This window comes from Pteronotus mesoamericanus, unplaced genomic scaffold (assembly GCF_021234165.1).
Source record: "Pteronotus mesoamericanus isolate MK-2021 breed Mesoamerican mustached bat unplaced genomic scaffold, CSHL_Meso_final contig_202, whole genome shotgun sequence".
NCBI classification, from domain to species: domain Eukaryota; kingdom Metazoa; phylum Chordata; class Mammalia; order Chiroptera; family Mormoopidae; genus Pteronotus; species Pteronotus mesoamericanus.
Genome location: NW_026555086.1, coordinates 5,780,998 through 5,800,221, shown reverse-complemented (window position 1 = coordinate 5,800,221; position 19,224 = coordinate 5,780,998). Strand labels below are relative to the sequence as shown.

Sequence of the window (19,224 nt, the reverse complement as noted above, 5' to 3'; positions counted from 1 at the left end):
GATCTATGTCAGTTAAGAAAGGCCGTGCATATTGCAAAAGGTGTGCATATATTACAGAAGGTTCATGGGAGAGGGATCTTAAGATGTATATGAACTCTAACTATGGCCATTTTTAAGTCTTTTGTCATTTACAGGCAATTATTGTTTTACTCTGGCGCTTTTATAATACAAAAATGTTTGTACAAAGATGTTTCCTTTTCAGAGAGATTCACAGAGAAAATTATAAAACACCAAATTTCAGGCACTCTTAACTAATCCATGTGTGACTGAACAAAGGCATTAACTCCAAGATGTTTCTCAGCTGGTGATGTCAGGCCCAATAAAGGTACCAAGGTTAGCACAGGCCAAGTGATTGAACACAGTACCCGCTAACACTTCGTGGTTCTTTAACTTCTTCAGCTAACTGCCCTCAGGTATTGCCTCTTGATTCAGATCTGTTCTCCAAACTGAACATTTTTGGCTTTTATAAATCTTTGTTTATTCTGCATAGCTCAATGGTATAAAGACACCTCTCTGGTAAATGTTGCTCGATGTTTTGCAATGATCACTAAAGCTTATAAAATTCCATACAAGAAATCACAGATGTTTAAGAATACTTTTCCTTCAACAGGTATTACCATGCCCTCCACTGAGATATTAGACAGGAAAATTGCTCTTGAAAACATTCTATCTAAGCGAGGTAAGGTTTGCTCTGTTGTTAATACCTCTTAAACTTGGATAAAACACCTCTGAGAGAATAAAATCCAGGCCTTGCCCTGAAAGAAACATGACTATAAAGCCTTTCTGTGTTCTGATATCCTTGTTGCTCAAATGTGGCCTGTATTTCTTAAGGAAAGAACAACTTTCCCTCCTACGTGGGACATGATATACTGGGAATGGGCCTTCCTGCCCTCAGGGACCAAAAATGGCATGAAACACTCAAACTAAACCATCTGATAATAGAGGAACAATGATGCTTTTAATAACTGATCAGTGCTGTTTTCTGATAATTGATCAGGAATACTTTTCAAGGAAAAATCTTGATTAAAAGAGGAAAAATATAAATAACAATATAAATGGCGCCACTTTTAAAATAGAGCCAGAGCTGTCATACCAGAGTAACCAATTTACATGTAATGTCAAAAAGAGGAATAGGTCCTGGCCAGGTAGCCTAGTTGGTTAGACTCTCATCCCCAATATGCCAAGGTTGTGGGATGGTTCCCAGTCAGGGCACATGTAAGAATCAATCAATGAATGCATAAATAAGTGGAGAAACAAATCAATTGTTTTTTTCTTTTCCTCTCTCTCCAAAGTCAATTTTTAAAAAATAAATAGGACATAATTGCTGGAGTGGTTTTAATTGTGGAGACGATTTTAGGGTTGGCAAGAGGAACTCTGTAAAATTGACCCTCCCCAACATAACTTGGTTTCTCCCCTTCCTAGGATTCCTTGCAGCTATAATCTTACTGGTAATAGTTGTTAGCCAATTAGGAAAGGTAACTGATAACTTAAATAAAAATGCTAATCTGATTTTGCCCACACTCAAAGATACTAAACTACACCCATACAATCTAGGGAACTGGGTATATTTAAAAACCTGAAACTCAGGATCCCCACAAGATCAACTGAGCAACTCATTCTTTTCTTAAACTATAAAATGTAGCTTCCTGGATCCATCATTCTCGAGTGAAGTCTGCTATTCTTCCTAGTGAGAATAAAGAACCAGATCCACAGTACTCCCTGTCTGATCTCAAGCTGCTACAAGATAAATAACGTTCAATAAGTCTGTTCTTAGTCCTAACAGTTTTTTCCACATCCTATCTGTTTATGTACTCCTGTTCTTAGGAATCCCAGAACCTATGGCACCCCAAGACTTTCATCACTCAAGCAGCCAGAGAATTTTACTTCTCTAATTCAAAGACTTCCTCCATCCATCTTCAGCAGGAAGCAGTTACAGAAGTATGACCCCATGCCCATTCCCTCAAGAATGAGGAATAAAAAAACTCTCAGGGGGGAATCCTTAGATAGGACAAGGGTCTCAAGGCCTGAGCAGTTGTTACTAAATGCTATTCTTGCTAAATGTTAAAATACAGCACAGTATTTTATAGATGCAGCAGTAACCTAAGAGGTTGACAGGAACCCAGCCTGATGTAAAGAAGAAATCAACATGTAATTAACCACATCTGGATACAAGCAATGGCTAAGCCTCCTTCCTGGAGACAAAGCTTTGGATGTGAACCCCATTTCCTTTACTTGCTGCAAGGAAATAAAACTACCCAATGATGACCAGTTCTCATTCTTGAATAAAATACCCGAAGGTGGGGAACCCTTGAGTTCAGTAACAGAAAGAAGGACTTTTAAGACAGCCAAAGTGGCTGATGGGCAGAGAGCAAGGAGAGTGTCATGTCCAATGAGGCTGTTGAAGCAGTAGTGTCCAGACCATGCAGACCATGTTGTTTTGCCCTTATCCTAAGAGCAACAGAAAGCCATGGAAGATTTTTAAGTATGTGGTTGGCAGAGGAAGGAGGGAGGAAATGAACATGATTAGATTTGCATTTTTAAAGATTATACTCCCCCAGTGTGAAAAAGAGACAGTGTGGGAGGAGGGAAAAAAGGGGACAATGGAGTGTTAGGGTATAAAGTGTAGACCAATAAGGAGACTATTGTAAAAATCCATTAGAGATGATGATAGCTTGGTCCAAGGTGGAAATGGGAAAAAAAGTGGAGAGGTTACCAATATATTTAGACAAGTAAACATGACTTGATTTGGGGAATGAGAGAAAGGAAAACACTCAGTTCTTCTGGGCCTCAAGTCTTCATCTGTGAAACAGGACTGTTGATACTCCATCTGTATAAATATCTATCTTGCAATCTGCTGTGGTAAGAATATGAAATAATATAAATATTATGAACTTAACGCAAACCTGACATGTAATACATGCTATTTTAAAAAATCGCTATTACTATTATTATTTTCATCCCATGGAATAGCAACAACTTGTAGAGGCTGAACCCCAAAAGTAGATAATAAGATTGCAGTTAAAATTTTCATATCGGCTGTGCTGAAGATATATAACATTATCAACGGGCCAGAGACAACTGTCCAAATAAACACATCTGATCTCAGTCCTCAGGAATCACTACCAAAGAGAAAGCACAGCTGGAATAATCACAGTCATCTGAGAGTCCGGTAAACTGAGGCACAAGGGTAGCTACAGAGTTACCCAGGGTATTAGATGCACAACAAATAAACGGATGTTTTCCGTCTGTGAGCTGATCCAACAGGACTAGGCCTGCATCCTGAGCGACACGAATTTATAACCCCCAGTATCTCTGGCTCCCTTGCTGAGAAGGCCCTTTCGTGCCGTAGCTTCAGACCGCGCGTCTGCTCGCCATCCAGCCAAGTCCTTCCGGTTCTCTGCCCCTAGCTACGAGTGCACGAAGGATCCCAGACTCCCGAGGCCCCACACACCTTAGCTTCGCGTGCCCGTTCCTCGGCGGTCGGAGTCCGCTTCATGCTGCCGCTACAATCTTCTTCGCCACTGCCAGTCTTGTAGACTCTCTTGCTGTGGACCCCGCCTCCTGCGTGTAGTTCTCTCGATAGCCTCCTCCCATCCACCGCTGTTCTGTCCCAGAGCCTCAAGAACTACCACTCCCAGGATGCAAAGCGGCGACACCCGGAGCGCCTCGGGATTTGGAACGCTTGCATTTCCCAGGTCCACGGCGCAAAGAGCGGGCGGGTTAGGGACCGAGGAAAACTACATTTCCCAGGAGGCAATGGGGCCTGCCATGTTTCTCCCGTGCTTCTCTCGGCTGGCGGCGCCACACGCCGTCGGCGCTATAGCAACGGTTAGCTACCCGCCGGGAGAGAGTGGCGGTGAGTACTATGGGGGAGAAGAGGGCAATAGAGGTGCTCGACTTCTAACCTGCAGCACCGTCCGGGGTCGTGGGGTCGGCTCTACGGCCTCTAGAAGGCCCTGGAGTTCTCGCGTGAAAAGTATCCCAGCACGAGGCACCCCCACACCATCAGGCCCGAACCACAGCCCCGCCCATTACCCCCACGCCCAGCACCGGTTTGAAAATTTATATCCCGACCTAAATCCTATCTGATGAGAGTTGACGGTAATTGTAGAGCTTCTCCAAGTCCTTCAAGCGGAAGGTTACGTAAACACAGTTCGCTTATTTGACCTGGCTTAGAAGTTGGTTAGTACACGCTTAAGCCTCCCGAGTGGCCAATTATTTATGTCTAGTGATCTGTTTATCATCTTCTTACCCCATAGCCTATTAACTGCGTAAAGGCAGGGACTTTGTTTACCATTTTGGTCTCAGTGCCAGATATTCACTTATTCATTCAGTAAATATTAATGCTGGTGCCCACCTTGTGCGAGACACTTGTACCGGACCATCTGTGAACAGGGCAGATGCCCATCTCAAGGTGCTCATTCGTACTTTATTAGTGAAGACAAACTAGTAATCAGCTAGTAAACAAACATAATAATTTCAGATAGAGAAGATTGTTGTAACAGAAATAAACAGTGATGAATTTGGAAGGAAGAGTACTCTAACAGGGTGATCGGGAATGTGACACCTAGGCCCCAAAGAATAAGGATCCAGCGAAGGCAAAGGCCTCGGGCAAGGCAAGAGTACCCTGGATTGGGGGGACCCTAAAGGACAACAGTGAGAGCAAGGAGGGGTAGCAGGAGATGGCGTTCGAGAGACATTACAGCATTCCACAGGGCTTCTCAACCTCATTAGCATTTGGGGCCAGGTAATTGTTGCAATTCCTGGGCACTGTAGGATGTTTAGCATCATCTATGAGCTCTAGGTGCGGGTAACACTCCCTCTTCCTAGTAGTGACAATGAAAAGTAAGACTAGGCAGCGACTTCTTAGATGAGTGATCTTGGGCAAGTTTCTTAAGCTGTATCTCCATTGCTTCATTTGTATAGTAGAAATCATTTGAGTAACAACCTCATGAGGATATTTTGAGATATTTGATTCATTCATATAAGCAGAGCACTTAGAAGAGTGCCTGGCATATTTTAGTAAGCATCCAATAAATGCTAACACCATCATCATTATTGTTATCTTATAAAAGCTACCATGACTCTATCATGGAAAAGTTACCTTTTTACAAGGGTCCTGTGTTGAAACTGCCTGATAATTTGGTTCCTGAGGTTGACCTCTTCTGTAGCACTGTTTCCAGAACAAGATGACCACCGAGGCACATGTCGGTTAGCTATTTATGTCACAGAAAAATGTACTGGTTCTCAACCCTTGATGAGTGCATAAATGTTATGAACCCTCTCTCTAAAAGATATTGCACATACACTTAAGCACACAAGATTTTATAAGCCATCTTTGGGTTCACAGACCCTGAAGCTCCATGAACACCATTCATTCATTATAACCATTTAGTGAGTGTCTGCTATGTGCCCAGCTATATGCCAGCCTCTGAGAATACAGAGGAGAACAAAGCCAATAAGCTTGCTACTTTCTAGGACCAACCTATTAGAAATTGAGAACCTCTGCCCTAGGGTGTCTCCATTGGCAATTTGCATTTGGCTTTCAGAGTAGATTGAAATGGAAAGTCTTCTTTTTTTTTTTCTTCCCAGCATACTAGACATTGCACGGACCACTCACATCCGCATACATAACTAAGCTGCTGTGATGAATCTGTAAAGAACAGAAACTCTAAAATTTCCAGAACTCACTGGATAGACTATGTCGAAGGAGGAAGCCCTGGGACCTAGACCTCATGGCAACAAAGACAGGACACAACAAAACCCAACCCATTTAGTGTATTTATGAAACCTGTTTTGCAAAACTTGGAACTACCCACTCATTTGTGTGTCAAGCTAAAAATTAACATTCAAGCAATAATGGCATCCCAGGCAAATGTGCTAAAAGCCTTTAATTTACCCTGTCACTTACCCTTAGCATAACTCTCTGAGATTGGTATTATTTTTTCCATTTTTAGATTAAGGAACTGCAACTCAGAGAGATTAGGTGACTTGACCAGCTACTAGGTAATAGAACAACCATTTGAATCAAGTTCCTGACTTGAGTTTTTTCCAAGGTACCTGCTTTCTTTTGGGGACAGAGAAGGAGATGATGGATGGAGAGGAGGTGCTTCTAAAATTAGGGGAGTTTGTTCTTGTTTCAGATAGAGGAATAAGAGGAAGAGAGAAGGAAGAATGATCATCTTACCTCATTTCCTAAGCAAACTATAGGAAATATACTGTTGAAAGGAACACTGTCTCCATAATTCAATGTAGTATTACTTTTAAAATCGCTTTCATCTTCTTCAGGCTGCACATGTGGGCAATAAGATGTCCATTAAAGTTATAGTTCCTTATTCCTTTTATTTGGTTCATTCCATTGCATAGTTAATGTTATAAGTTGGAAAGATTTTATTTGAATTTTCTTTTCTCCGCAGATAGGCCATGTCTGGTCCAACTGATGAGACTGCAGGAGACCTGCCTGTGAAAGATATAGGCCCAAACCTCTTTGGAGTGGGAGGGTTACAAGGTATGGCCAGCTGTTACTTATTATAGTTATGAACTTTGATCAGTAACTTCTTTACTTTTAAAGTATTTTTGATATTAATACAAATGAAGCCATTTAAGTAACTATATAGCTCTTGATTGGACTAAACAAGAGGACGGAGTGTTTAGAACAACATATGGTATTTTACTGCATGCATCAATTATCAACAGCTCATAGAAAATGTAAAATCCCCCTCTGTTCTGATAAAGAATTGTTATAAATCATCTTTTTAAAATTCCACACATCAGTAGAAACTACAGAGAGTATCAAGCCTCCAAACCGAATTGCCTGGCTTAAATCACATTCACCATTAAAATGTTTCTTTATGTTTAAATTTTGTATGGGAGGAAATGCCGTATTTAAAATATTTTATCTTTCAAGTAGAGTCTCTCAAAATGGTTTGTTTATCCAAGTGATACTGACTTTGATTTATCAAATTAATATACATTAAAGGTTTTCTTTATCCTTTTATATCTTAGCGATTGCTATAGATCGCAAAAGCATTGTCAAATTAAGGAAGAAAAGCACAGCTTAAAGGAACAATTTAGACTATAGAGCGATGTTTTTCTTCGTACGCACAGTGTGCCAGCCACGCAGTCGTGCCACTGCATTTGCCACTGAAAAGGCTGTGATGGAAAATGTATTCCACTAAGGTATCTTCTTGCACCTGTTAAGCAGAAGACTGCAGGCGGCCACCTTCAGCTACCACAGAAAGGGGATCTGTGGAATAGGGGAAAGGGCATTCACTGGAAAAGATAAATTCGGTTATACAGCTTTTATTGTTAAAAGTAAAAAATTTGTATAAGTTTTGCGTTAGATTTTGGGCAGAGTATCAGGGATTCAAATACAAATAAATTTTAAGTTTGCAAAGCTATTTATTGGGGTTTGATACTTTAAGTTCAGTTCTTGCCCCCAGTTACCCACCAAAGGGTGTAAATCTTGGTCCATTTGTTCTTTGGGAGGATTGTTGAAAATCTACCAATTTCTCAGTGATATGGAAAATACCAGACTTAAGCATATGTAAGAAATGTTATACGCACATGCTAAAAGGTATATAAGTTCTTTTAAAATATTTAAGGTAGATTATAAATAATTTGTGAAGGGTTTTTTCTTGTTTGGTCTTACAAATTTTATAGTTTATTTTCTATAACCCAACACTCATAGCTCAGGAAAATATACGTAATCATATTATGTTTACTAGATTATTGTTAAAACTCTTTGTAAAAAAAAATACTTTCGATTTAGTTTTTCTCAACATACAGCATATAAATCAAAAAGCCTTTATGGAATCAAAGTCCCAGCTACATCTTAAAAAATGGTTATTTGAATACATTTTTGAGTGGGTACTTTTATTATTCCGATCCTTCAATATTGCGTATGTAGCGTCAACAGCAAATGTTTTTATTCTCCCCTCCAGTCAGCAATGCGAGCAATGCCATGGTTCTTTCTAAAGCAGTCTTAACTGTAGGTCACAGAGGGAGAAATCTGAGATGGGTGCATCAGATTTTATATTAATATTAACAGTTACCATTTTTAGAGACTACTTTAAGTCACCCCGCGGTCCATGACCTTGGCGTTTTTGCAGAAACCTCAGCAACACGGACGATGAAGTCTCACCAGGCCGTGTCGCGGATCGGCCGGGAGGAGCTGGAAGACAGATTTCTGCGCTTGCATGATGAGAACATTTTACTGAAGCAGCATGCCCGCAAGCAAGAGGATAAAATTAAAAGGTTATGATAAAAAGCTTTAAGCTTTTTTTCCTGACTCTGTAAAGTTTAGAGGATTTGCTTTTTTTATAAACTTAATTGAAAACTCCACCTTGAATCCTTTTTGTAGCAAGGCAGGTTGTAAATAAATACAATTTTTTTAAAAATGGAAACTTTTACAAACTAGAATAATAAACCAAAAAGATTATGAGTGTTTATTATGCCTGAAGTCGCTATTTGAAAGGAAGAGCTAATAGTGTCTGAGTGTATTGTATCTATAAATAACTTTGGGTTTATATTTATAGTTTAATAAGCAAACGGCCAGAGCATCTGCTTTTTAAATGTCTTGATTATAAAATGAAAGTTTAAAAAAGTAATTATCTATTTTAATGTGTTAAAATGCATATGTCCTTAAAATTTAGGTTTTACTAATGAAAACATGACTTCAATATCTGGAACATATTTAACTTTGAGTGGATTGGTCTAGAATCTGTATTTATTTCCAAGCCTCAACTGTTTCTGAAGAAACAGTGTCACTTTTGATATGCCTGCAAAAATTTCTGCAGAGATAATTTCTTAAGACTAGATATTCTTAAATCCTTTCTCGTGTAGAAACACTATGACTATCTTTTGAATGGGTAGCGTTAAAAACAAGAAGTGCATTCACATCTAGGAGCATGATCAGGTCTGCATTCATATTCATGTTCAAGGTCCAATGAAAAGGTAAAACAGCCAAGAAACAAAATAGGGGTTTTTTTCCTGCTTAGAATTTATTCTAAAGGGTGATTTTAGTTCACTTTCTGCCCTGCGGACTTTGTTTTAATGCCCCACTGACCTGCTGTATGTGAAGCTTTTACTTTGAGTTGGGTTTTTGGGTCACAATGATGTCTTTTCAAGACACGTGGCTCACTTGCCAGATTCCTTTTCTGACCAGCAACGCACACATGCCAGCCTGTCAGAATGAGGGATTTGGTCGATCACCGCTAAACGGTTCTTCTTCTTTGTAAGCGTAATGGGTCAGTAAAAGGATTGAATTCACAACCTTGACCTCCTTAGTAATTTGTCCTAGCCAGAAAATATAAAACAACTTAATAATGAGCCACGTAGTTTAATGGAAAAAGGACTGGGCTAGGAGTCAAGTTGTATGCATGTGTTCTATTTATCTCTCTGCCTCTAGCGTATGGTATGTTCAAGCCATTAACCTCCTGGGATTTTATTTTACTCAGACCTGAGAGTAATAATCTAATGACCGTTGTGACCCAAAGCTCTAAATTCCTTCTCAGTGTCACACCACTGACACTACCTAGATACCTAGGTAAAACTGCCTGTAAATTTATCCCTAAAACCTAATTAGTGTCACTTTAGTACAAATGTAGGTCTGATGAACCGCCTTTTCAAGTAAATACACAAACTTTACCCAATCACTTATGATTCATTAACATCATAAAATAAACAAATCAAAATTATTGCTATTACTGGAGAAAGTGGTGCAATCTTACGCTTCTTGACGAAGTTTACTTGGACATCTTTGAAGGAACTTAAAGCTACGCTATTGACGTGCTTTTCTTGCACTTTTTCACATTAAACCTGTCTTTTGTTTGTTCTGTTTATTTGGTTTTACTTTGTGTCTTTCTTTTGAATGTGATCTCTGGCTCTGTCAAAGTCTCCCTGTAACAGATATTCAGGCTGACATCTCACTTATGGCTACCATATTTCTAGGGATAAGCCATTGGGCGGGGCTCAGGATCCTCAACTCGTTCAAGGCCTACGAGGAGTGTGTGGCTCTATGGTGCTGTGATACCTGCCCTGATTTCCCAATGATATATCATTCTCTGGATTAGGTGGAAAAGGAACTAATCCATTGATTATTTTACTAGGGTGTTTGTGGTACTCTTGGATCTTGGTTTTTATTATCCTGGATCCCTTATAAAGCATGTTTAATGGATGTGCCTCAAGGGAAAGAGAAAACAATCTTAACTGATTATGTTATGCATTGCTCTCCCTGGTGCCACATGCTGTAGGCCGAGAAGCCAGAAGTGTAGATAGACATGTATTACTACTGCTTTTACAGAGGACTCCGCTTAGGGCAACAAAAGGTTGTTCTGTGACATCCCAAAGCTATTAAGGATTTTTTTTTTTTTATTTCACTTTTGTTCTCTTAAGTAAAAGCTTCTGTCCATAACCATGCAAAAATAAAGCAAACCCCGTTTAAAGAAAAATGAAGTGAGTTTTTATTTTCAATCTCCTGTCTGGGTCTTTATAAAAATAGATTCACTATAAACTAGAGTCAGCTATTGAAGATGTGCGACCAATTTTGTAAAGTCTTGAACTTGTGTCTCTCATCAAAGCCACCTTTTCTTTCTTGTCCTGCCAAGATTTTTCCATTCACTGTCAGGCATGTTTTCTGTACGTGTATATTACATCACCCCCATGTGCCCTTTCTGTCTTTTGTTCTGTCTAACCAGTTTTTATCAAAACTTAAAAGAATCAAAGGTACAAACTCCTGAGATGTCAAAAACACAATTTATGTATAAACCTAAAGGTAACATTAAAATAATACTTTCTGCAGCTAATTATTTTCTACCGTTAAACATACATGTTTCTTCAGCACTAAACAACATTTAATGGCACGTTTTGGTTTCTTTTGAATTTTTCATTGGGTTTTTTTATATGTGTGTATCTATGCATTCTAACACTTTTATATTTGTCGCATGTCTTAATCCTAGAGAAACTGAAAACAATATATCACCTAAATGCCGCACAGTCTTAACACACTTTTCAAAAGTTTTAACTTGCTGTGGCTTGCAGGTCTAACCCACCACATCCACAATCTGTAGCTACATTTAAGTGCATACAGCATTCCTACATAAGGTCATGCGTTAAAAATTGCATTTGAGGAACATATGGAGTAAATATGTGTCCTCTCTTTACTAACCTTAAATGATAAGCCTTAGGAAACTGTTATTTGTCAGTGCTATAAAGCAGATTGTTGCCCAGTGGTTTCAATTATCATCAAAGGATTCTTCACAGGCAGTAATAGTTACATCAAAACCTGAAATTTATTATTCAGGTTCTGCACTGAAGTCTTCACAGTGATTATGTTCCTTTCAACAGAATGCATTTTATGCTGACTTCTCACATTCCTTTTCATCTTTTTATTATTTCCCTAGAATGGCCACCAAGTTAATACGGCTAGTTAATGACAAGAAAAGATATGAGCGGGTCGGTGGCGGCCCCAAGCGGCTGGGACGAGATGTGGAAATGGAAGAAATGATTGAGCAGCTGCAAGAGAAAGTTCATGAGCTTGAAAGACAAAATGAAGTCCTCAAAAACAGACTAATTTCAGCCAAACAGCAACTTCAAATCCAGGGTTACAGGCAAACTCCTTACAATTATGTGCAATCTCGCGTAAACACTGGGCGCAGAAAAGCGAGTGAAAATGCAGGCTCACAGGACTGCCCCAGGAAAGGTAAAATAAAACTTCCATAAATCCTGCCCTTAAGGCTTCTAATAGGTCGTTTTACACACACGCGCACAGTTTTATTTCTGTATTGTTCATGTTTTTAAGTTCTTTAGAAAGAGAAAAATCACTTTTGGACTTGCTTTTTGATAAAATCATTAGTGTTAACATGAAGATCATTTTATTTTAGGATTGCTAGACACACTCAAATTTGTTTAGTAAACCATTGAACATAAATGTTCATTCTAACTAATGTGAGACATGTATGAAACTACATAAAGTACGAGTTGTTTAGTTTGAGTTGGTTTTGTTATATTATGGAAGCAAATCGCATTGCTGCAGGCAAATGGGGAAACTAGCTAGTTTGCTTGTATGTGATCACACTGAAGTTCTTCATCGAAAGACCTTCTGTAAAATCTGCAAAACTGTAGGTCTTTCTCATTGTGTGGAGGTGGCATGAGAGGGGATGTGCACACACCTAGGAGTTTAAAAAGTCGGGTTCTTGCTCCCTGACTTACTATCTGGGGACTTTGGACAAGTCTTCTAATCATTCTGAACTTGAGTTGTCTCTACATGTAAAATAAAAGTATTTAATCAAGTGATTACAAGGGCCTCTTCCACCTCCAAAAATTATTATAGGCCAATCACTTTCTTGATTTTGAAAATGAATCCTCTAAAACCTACCCAAGCTATAAAACAATTCAGTTGTGTAGGCAAGACTCATTATAGAAAGAACCTAAGTATTTCTAATACAGTTCCAATTCTCTCCACCCACAGACAAACTGTATTTATAATGAAGCAAAAAATCAGGAAATATTTTAGGTAACACATTTTTAATTTCAACTACTGGGAAAGGAAATAAAATTTTAGCTCTAATTGATCTTCATTTAAAATACACTTCACATAAAAACCAAACATTTTGGGGGACATAAAAAAATGATGTAAAACTTTCATTTCAATTCGTTGGAAAGAAAAAAATAGCATAGGAACAGAAAGGGAGATAAATTTGTTCTATTTTTTTCTTCAAGCCAAAATGTTGACACTTTACGCCCTAGACAGCATGCCTTTGAAGTCAGCCAGGCCTCCACACGCAGGCAGGAGCAGGCAGGAGGCAGCTGCAGGATGAAAGAGCCGGGCTGCCCTCGCCATGTGAGGCTGGCAACAGGCTGAATATAACCAGAGTCGCCATGATGAATCAGGAAGCAGAAAATGTGTTCTGCCACCAAGTGACTCTCTCTGTGCAGGAGAGCACGTGGCCTCCCAGGGCCTCGCTCTCCCCACTCTGTACAATGGGGCAATAACGCCAGATTAAAAACGGTTAGGGGGATGGCAGCTCCACAATAATATATTTCACCTTTACAAAGTCACTTATCCTCTCTGCCCCTCAGTTTTGTCACCGGTGACGGTGGTCGGGCAGGCTGATCTCTGCGGTCTGCAGGTGTTGCAGGCTAACACAACGCCTAAATTTTGGGTTAACGTGGCAAGTGAGTCTCCTGCTCTGAGTTGCCATTGAAATAGAAGAATTTGGTGGGCGTTTCTCCCTCTAGAGGGGAAAAAAAAGCCACAGAGCAGCAGAGTCTCTTTAAAATATGACCACTTAGCCTGAATTTCTCCTTGTGTTTACACTCAGTAATTCGGGCCTTTTTCACTCTTTGGTATAGAGCCGAAAACAGAAGCTGCACAAAGCATTAAGTCATGATAAGTACTTTCTTAACCACTCTCTCTCCGGGTAAACTGGAAGCGTCGTTATGAAGGTTGATACCATAGTAATCATATGAGACCCCCTTAAGACCACTCTGAGGCTGGGATGAGGCCACCCTTGTCAGAGATAGTGCAGCCTGGGAGGGGGCGGGGTGAGAGCCCCAGAGCCCCCCTGGCCACATCAGCCTTGCCCCCCAGCTGCTGTACAAATGTTTCCATTTTCCACGTATGCCTTGTCGGGACGAAGGACAGAAGTACCGGCGCAAGGTGTGACCATTGCGATGGAGAAACAGTTCTTACGGGGAAGAACAAAGATTTCTATGAGGTGTATCTGTTTTAAAAGGTGACCATTGATAACTCACCATGAGACCGTAGTTTTAAGATATATTTTGAGTATAAATAGGTTTTTAAAGTTCCACTAGTGGTATGCAGTTTTTCCACAATTCATATAGGAAATGCTTAAGAATTAGCATTATTGGCAAAATAATATAATTGGCAGATTTTAACAGTAAACTATTTTAATGTTTCAGGCAGAGCCTTTTCTGTTCTTCAGTCTGGATGACAGCAAAAGATGGGGAACATTTTGGAAATAGCAAATAATAGTGCCATTATTCTAATTAAAATGGTTGTTTTAAAAAAGTGAACATTTCTAAAGAAACAGAATTTTTTCTCTACCTTTGTATCCAGGTCTATGTGCCATTAAAAACTAAATGCTCATAATTTACCTTAAACTCTAATAATTTTTCTGTGTCATATTTTATCCACTTTAAACTCTAACAATTTAATTGTTCTCTAAGTGTAGACTAATTCAGGTAATTAAAAGTATGTCTCATTTTTAACAGGCTTATAAAATTGCATGCAACTATTTTTATAAGAAAAGTTGTATTTTAAGTGCAGCAGCAAAATGTTTTATTTAAAGGAATCCTGTTGATGATCTCTCCTCAAATTACCTTTGTTTATATATGGGTTCTATTAATGAGGTGAAATAAACCAAAGTACAGGAAACATTTATCAAAAATACTAAAAAAAAAAAAAAATCAAGTTTTTGAAACCTTTTTACGTATTTCAGTTTATATTATAAAGACCTGAATTGAATACTTTGGTTCTTTCAGAAATTATTTCAAGAGTTTTAAATCTAAGTTGAATCAAATTATTTCTAGGTAATTTAGTTTCCATAGTAGAATTTGTTAAGTGGGCTACACCTGCTGCTGTGTTTGATTTAATGCCAACTGGTGGCTGAGATCTAATAGTCCCTTTGGCAAGGTATTTCTAATTCTCTGTACTATAGAGCACATATCTCTGAGCACCTGAGAAATTTTATTATGTTACACATTTCCTTATGATACCGCATCAAGGCTCCTCTTTTCTAACTTCCATAATCTTACTAATTTATTTTTAGGTATTAGATTCCAAGATGTAGATGTAGATCAGCCCATGCTTACAAAATATGGCAACAGTTTACTGGAAGAAGCCAGAGGAGAAATAAGACATTTGTATGTATTCTCTTTGTGGTCATTTTAAAACTTTGTTTATTGATCATGTTTTGTTTTGTTTCATTCCTCTCTTTATTTTAAACAAAATTGGTTTACATACAAATAATTTGCTCCACCAAATTACAGCTAGATCTGTGGGATAAGCACATATTATTAAATATGTTTCTATTAAAATGAGGAAAATGAACAATTTAACCAACTGTGTCAATGGAAGTGTTTATAGAGTAGTGCTTTATTAATTTTCCCCAAAATGAGTGGCATAAAGTCCATTTGAATAGTATACACTTTAGAGGTAACATTTTCATGCTCAGAAATAATTACAGATAATTTTTTTTAAATCCTGAATTAATTAGTCTTTGTGGTTAAAAATATTTGGAAGGAGTGGCTTAAAAGTTTGGAGTTATCAAATACATATGGATTTCAGATTTTGTTTCAGTTTGATTCTACAGTACTGCATTCTTCATCATACTATGGTTTCAAAAAAGTTACTTCTGCCACGTTTATCTTACTTTTCCAGTTAATCAAAGCCTCATGGTTTCTGTGTCTGTGAGTCACAGAAATGAAGATAAGGTTCTGCCTTATCTACAGGCCTTCACCTGGAGCATCAGAAAGGACCAGTTCTGAATCATACTTTAGATAGTTGCTTAAGAGATGGATGAGCTTAAATTTTTTCCTTTTGAATATTTTAAATACCAGAAACAGTGATGATTATACTGTGAGAGAATGGAAACTAAAAGACTACACCTAATCTTGTTAACCTGTTAGCTCCAAAGCCAGGGTCACACGCCCATTTCCTGACACTCGGTACCCTGGGTTGCCGCCAGACAAGGTAGAGATAAGCAAATGCTAGAAAGCATTCAGTTATGTTTTGCCATCTCTCTCTGAAGTGTTAATTTGGATGGCATAGGGAGATCTGCATATGAAAGAACAAAGACATAGAAATTAGCTGAAGATGAACATATTGTGGAGTACACAGTAGGTGAACAATAAATACTCAGTGAACTGAACCTAACGACCCATCCATTGCTGAGGACAGTATCTTCTAAAAAGGACATCTGGAATTTCTCCCTATGTACTGCCAGATCATCGCCTCTGAACTGCTACTATTTTCCTCTGTGCGGAGGCACTTACGCTAAAATTTTAAACTTTTGCTTGCTCTTTATTATGGAGAACTTTCTCTGTACGCATCTTAAGTACTGCAGATATTTCTTCAAATGACACATTCATGTGAAGGTTCTTTATTTCAGAGAAGATGTTGTTCAGACCCAGAGAGGCCAGATAGAAGAGTTAGAGCAGTTGGCTGAGATCCTGAAAACTCAGTTGCGGAGAAAAGAAAATGAAATTGAGTTATCTCTTCTTCAACTTCGAGAACAGCAGGCTACAGATCAAAGGTATGTTAAAACAGAAATTTCACTTTGATAAGGTCAAAATTCATTTAAAATACTTTATCATGTGTCACAGAAGGATAAGTATAGTCTATTTAAAAATCACGTGTTTACTTCACATTCTCCATATAACCTGTTGTGGACCTACTAACTGCCATCAACTCTAGTCTGGGGGCAGTTTCCTTACCTGCTGGGCCTCATCTTGCTGACTCCACTGATTTGCCCCTCTTACCAAGACCTTAGGAAGTTCCAACACCATTTGATTGCTCCTTTCTGGGGGGACTATGCAACAAGGACTCAGCTGCTGGCAGACCTTGTGACTAAGTCCAGCCTCAAGTTTTTTTCAACCTTAAAAGGTAGTAAATGCCTTACAATGGTACCTGTTATTTTTTTTTTATCCCCAAAAGGTGTTACCTCTCCCAGTATTCAAAGTTTGCATTCAGCTCTGTTGATCATTATAGATGCTGGGGGTGCTTCTTCAGGAGTCTCCTTGTGGCCTCTTCATTTTTGACGTGTCATTACATGCGGCATTTTCTGTGCCATCCTCCTTTGCTTTTTGTTGTTGTTCGTAATGACCGTTCTCTCATTTTGTGCTTTCACGTTATGTTTCCGAGAAGAGTTTATGTGTTCTTCCTTGATATTTTCTTCCCCTCATGGCTTTTCTGTTTCTGTTACTTTTCTTTTTTCTTTATGCTTTTTTTTTTTTTGACCAAATATACCCCAAAGTAAAGAGAACAGTATGTTGAACCCTCAGGTACCCATCACTCAGGTTGAACAGTTACCAGCGTGTTACCAATCTTGTTTCATCTACCCCTTCACCTTTATTTTCTTCAATGAATCAGCCCGAGCAGGATACCATGTCATTCTGCCTGTGACTCCTTCAGTACATAGCTCTGTCGGAGAAGGGATTTTCTTTTAATGTGACCACTGCACCATTATCTCGCTTATAAAGCAGCAATTAATTCCTGGATATTAGCCAATAACCAATGTATGTACAAACTTCTCTGAAGTTGCCTTTCTGTTGTTGGAATTGAAGTCCATGTGAGTCCTACACATTGCGCTCATTATACCTATTTTATTTCTCTCAATTTTTTTTTAAACCAGACCTAGATCCTCTGTTTCCCCCTTTCCAACATATGCAATATCATGCTCAAGTGGCTAGGATCTTATCTTGAAAAACCGAGGATTATTTTCTAGTTTTTCATTTCAAGTTCAGAGTTTAATTCTCTTTTAACAAACTAACCTTATGTGGTAATGCTTGAGACAGCTAAGAAATGATGCATAATGTGAGACTCGTCTTTAAAAAATAAAGTAGGATTAAAAACATATGAAAAACTTTATATTTCAGAGTTTTAAAAGATTAGCACTGTCTCTAATAATTTATGTTTCTAAAAAGTTATGTGTAAAATTAAATTATATAATGAAATTCCATATAGTTAGGGACATTTATATATGCTTATAAGTACAGGACAAAAAAAACCATGAATATATTTGAGAATTATATATATATTAGGGGATATAATTTGAACCCTGGCTTTAAACCAGCTTGAATACCAAGGAGTTATTCGTGTTCCCCTAAGAAGAACTGATTTAGACTCAGCGTTCTTGGAAAATCAATCAGTGTTTCCTTGTGAGGAACATTGCTAAAGGATGAGGCCCCAACACCAAGTGTGGTGATCTCAGTAAATTGCCCAAAGCCATATTTAAGATATCATCTGAGTAAAAAATATCTGCACTGAGGCCAAACCCAAGCTTGGAGTCCAGTCCTGTCAGCTTCACTTTCTCTGTTGTATTACTTAACTTCCCAAAGAGTAGCATGGACACTGTGCTTGCTGGTCCCCCTTCCAAAGTGATATGATCATCTAGGAACTAGAGTGGTCAGAGTCCATTGAAAGGGAGATCCAGAAGTCCTTCAATCCTGGACTGGAACAGCACAAGAAACAGAGTAATGCACAGGTATACGTGTTTTCTACTGAATATTGTCAGCAAGAGGCACCGATATATACACACAGAAGAGTTCAACCTAAAACCTGAAAAGACTGCTGTGAAAAGTCAGGGGACTTGCACTCCACAGCAGGGTTTTTTGGGGGTTTTTTTTGGGTTTTTGGGGTTTTCTTTTTGGTCACATCAAAAGCTAGAAGACAAAATAAGAATTACAGGTAAAGGCGCTATTGTTTGTTGAGGTCAAAGAAATAAACCAATTTGTACCCTACTTCACTGATTTTATAAAATTGAAAATTACATGTTATTTCCTTAGAAGGAAGGGTACCTGTAGTGAATGGCATGTTGTTTCTTGAAATACAGTTGTTGAAAACAGAAGAAATGACTTCAAATCAGGGGCTTCAGGTCTATTTTTTCTTACATGTTTACACATAGCTCAAAGTTTTATGTGCAACAGCAGGGGTTTTTTGTGTTTTTTTTTTTGAGACTAATGGAAAACTGTTGAAAAAAATGTTGGGGAGAATATAAAACTTGGTATAATTTACTGTAGAGAAAAATTACAAAATGGAAAACATATTTGAACTTGTCTTTCACGGATACATTATTTCAGATTTGAAATCCTAGAAGTCTGATCTGAATGTTGGACTCCTTGTTCTCAAACATGAACCCAACATAGTTGTAATCTTCAGAGTGCTGTGCTGGATATTTATGGCAAAGAGCCTTTTCATAGAATATTATAGCAACTCTTCATAGTATGTGTTTAATAGACCAGTTTGGTTTGGCATCAGCTTGACATAAACTTTTGGTTATCCAAAGCCCTTAATTGCTTTGAAGTAAAAGCCCAGTGCTGCTCCTTTTTATTAAAATCGTGTTTTTTCTTGTTATTGTGGTCTATTTTGGAAGACTGAGCTGTGATTTTTGCATATGTTCTACATAATGCCTCATTAGCAAAAAATCTTGTATCATTTACAAGTAGCCTGAATGTCTGTGTTGTTTTGAACAAAAGTCCATA

The 19,224-nt window shown here is 38.4% G+C and overlaps 2 protein-coding genes across 2 annotated transcripts in view; one reads left to right on the top strand and one right to left on the bottom strand.

Moving 5' to 3' along the window:
* FTO (FTO alpha-ketoglutarate dependent dioxygenase) overlaps positions 1–3,594 on the bottom strand; it is a 314,012-nt gene extending 310,418 nt beyond the window's left edge. Inside the window, exon 1 of the mRNA XM_054570344.1 lies at positions 3,452–3,594. Within this exon, the coding sequence (XP_054426319.1) occupies positions 3,452–3,496 (45 nt within the window). The 5' untranslated portion in view covers positions 3,497–3,594. The remainder of the gene's footprint in view (positions 1–3,451) is intronic.
* A 196-nt stretch (positions 3,595–3,790) lies between these two features.
* The window catches only part of RPGRIP1L (RPGRIP1 like), a 77,936-nt gene continuing 62,502 nt past the window's right edge, over positions 3,791–19,224 (top strand). Inside the window, exons 1-6 of the mRNA XM_054570343.1 lie at positions 3,791–3,856; positions 6,417–6,508; positions 8,112–8,256; positions 11,403–11,701; positions 14,793–14,886; positions 16,134–16,277. Of these exons, the coding sequence (XP_054426318.1) occupies positions 6,424–6,508; positions 8,112–8,256; positions 11,403–11,701; positions 14,793–14,886; positions 16,134–16,277 (767 nt within the window). The 5' untranslated portion in view covers positions 3,791–3,856; positions 6,417–6,423. The remainder of the gene's footprint in view (positions 3,857–6,416; positions 6,509–8,111; positions 8,257–11,402; positions 11,702–14,792; positions 14,887–16,133; positions 16,278–19,224) is intronic.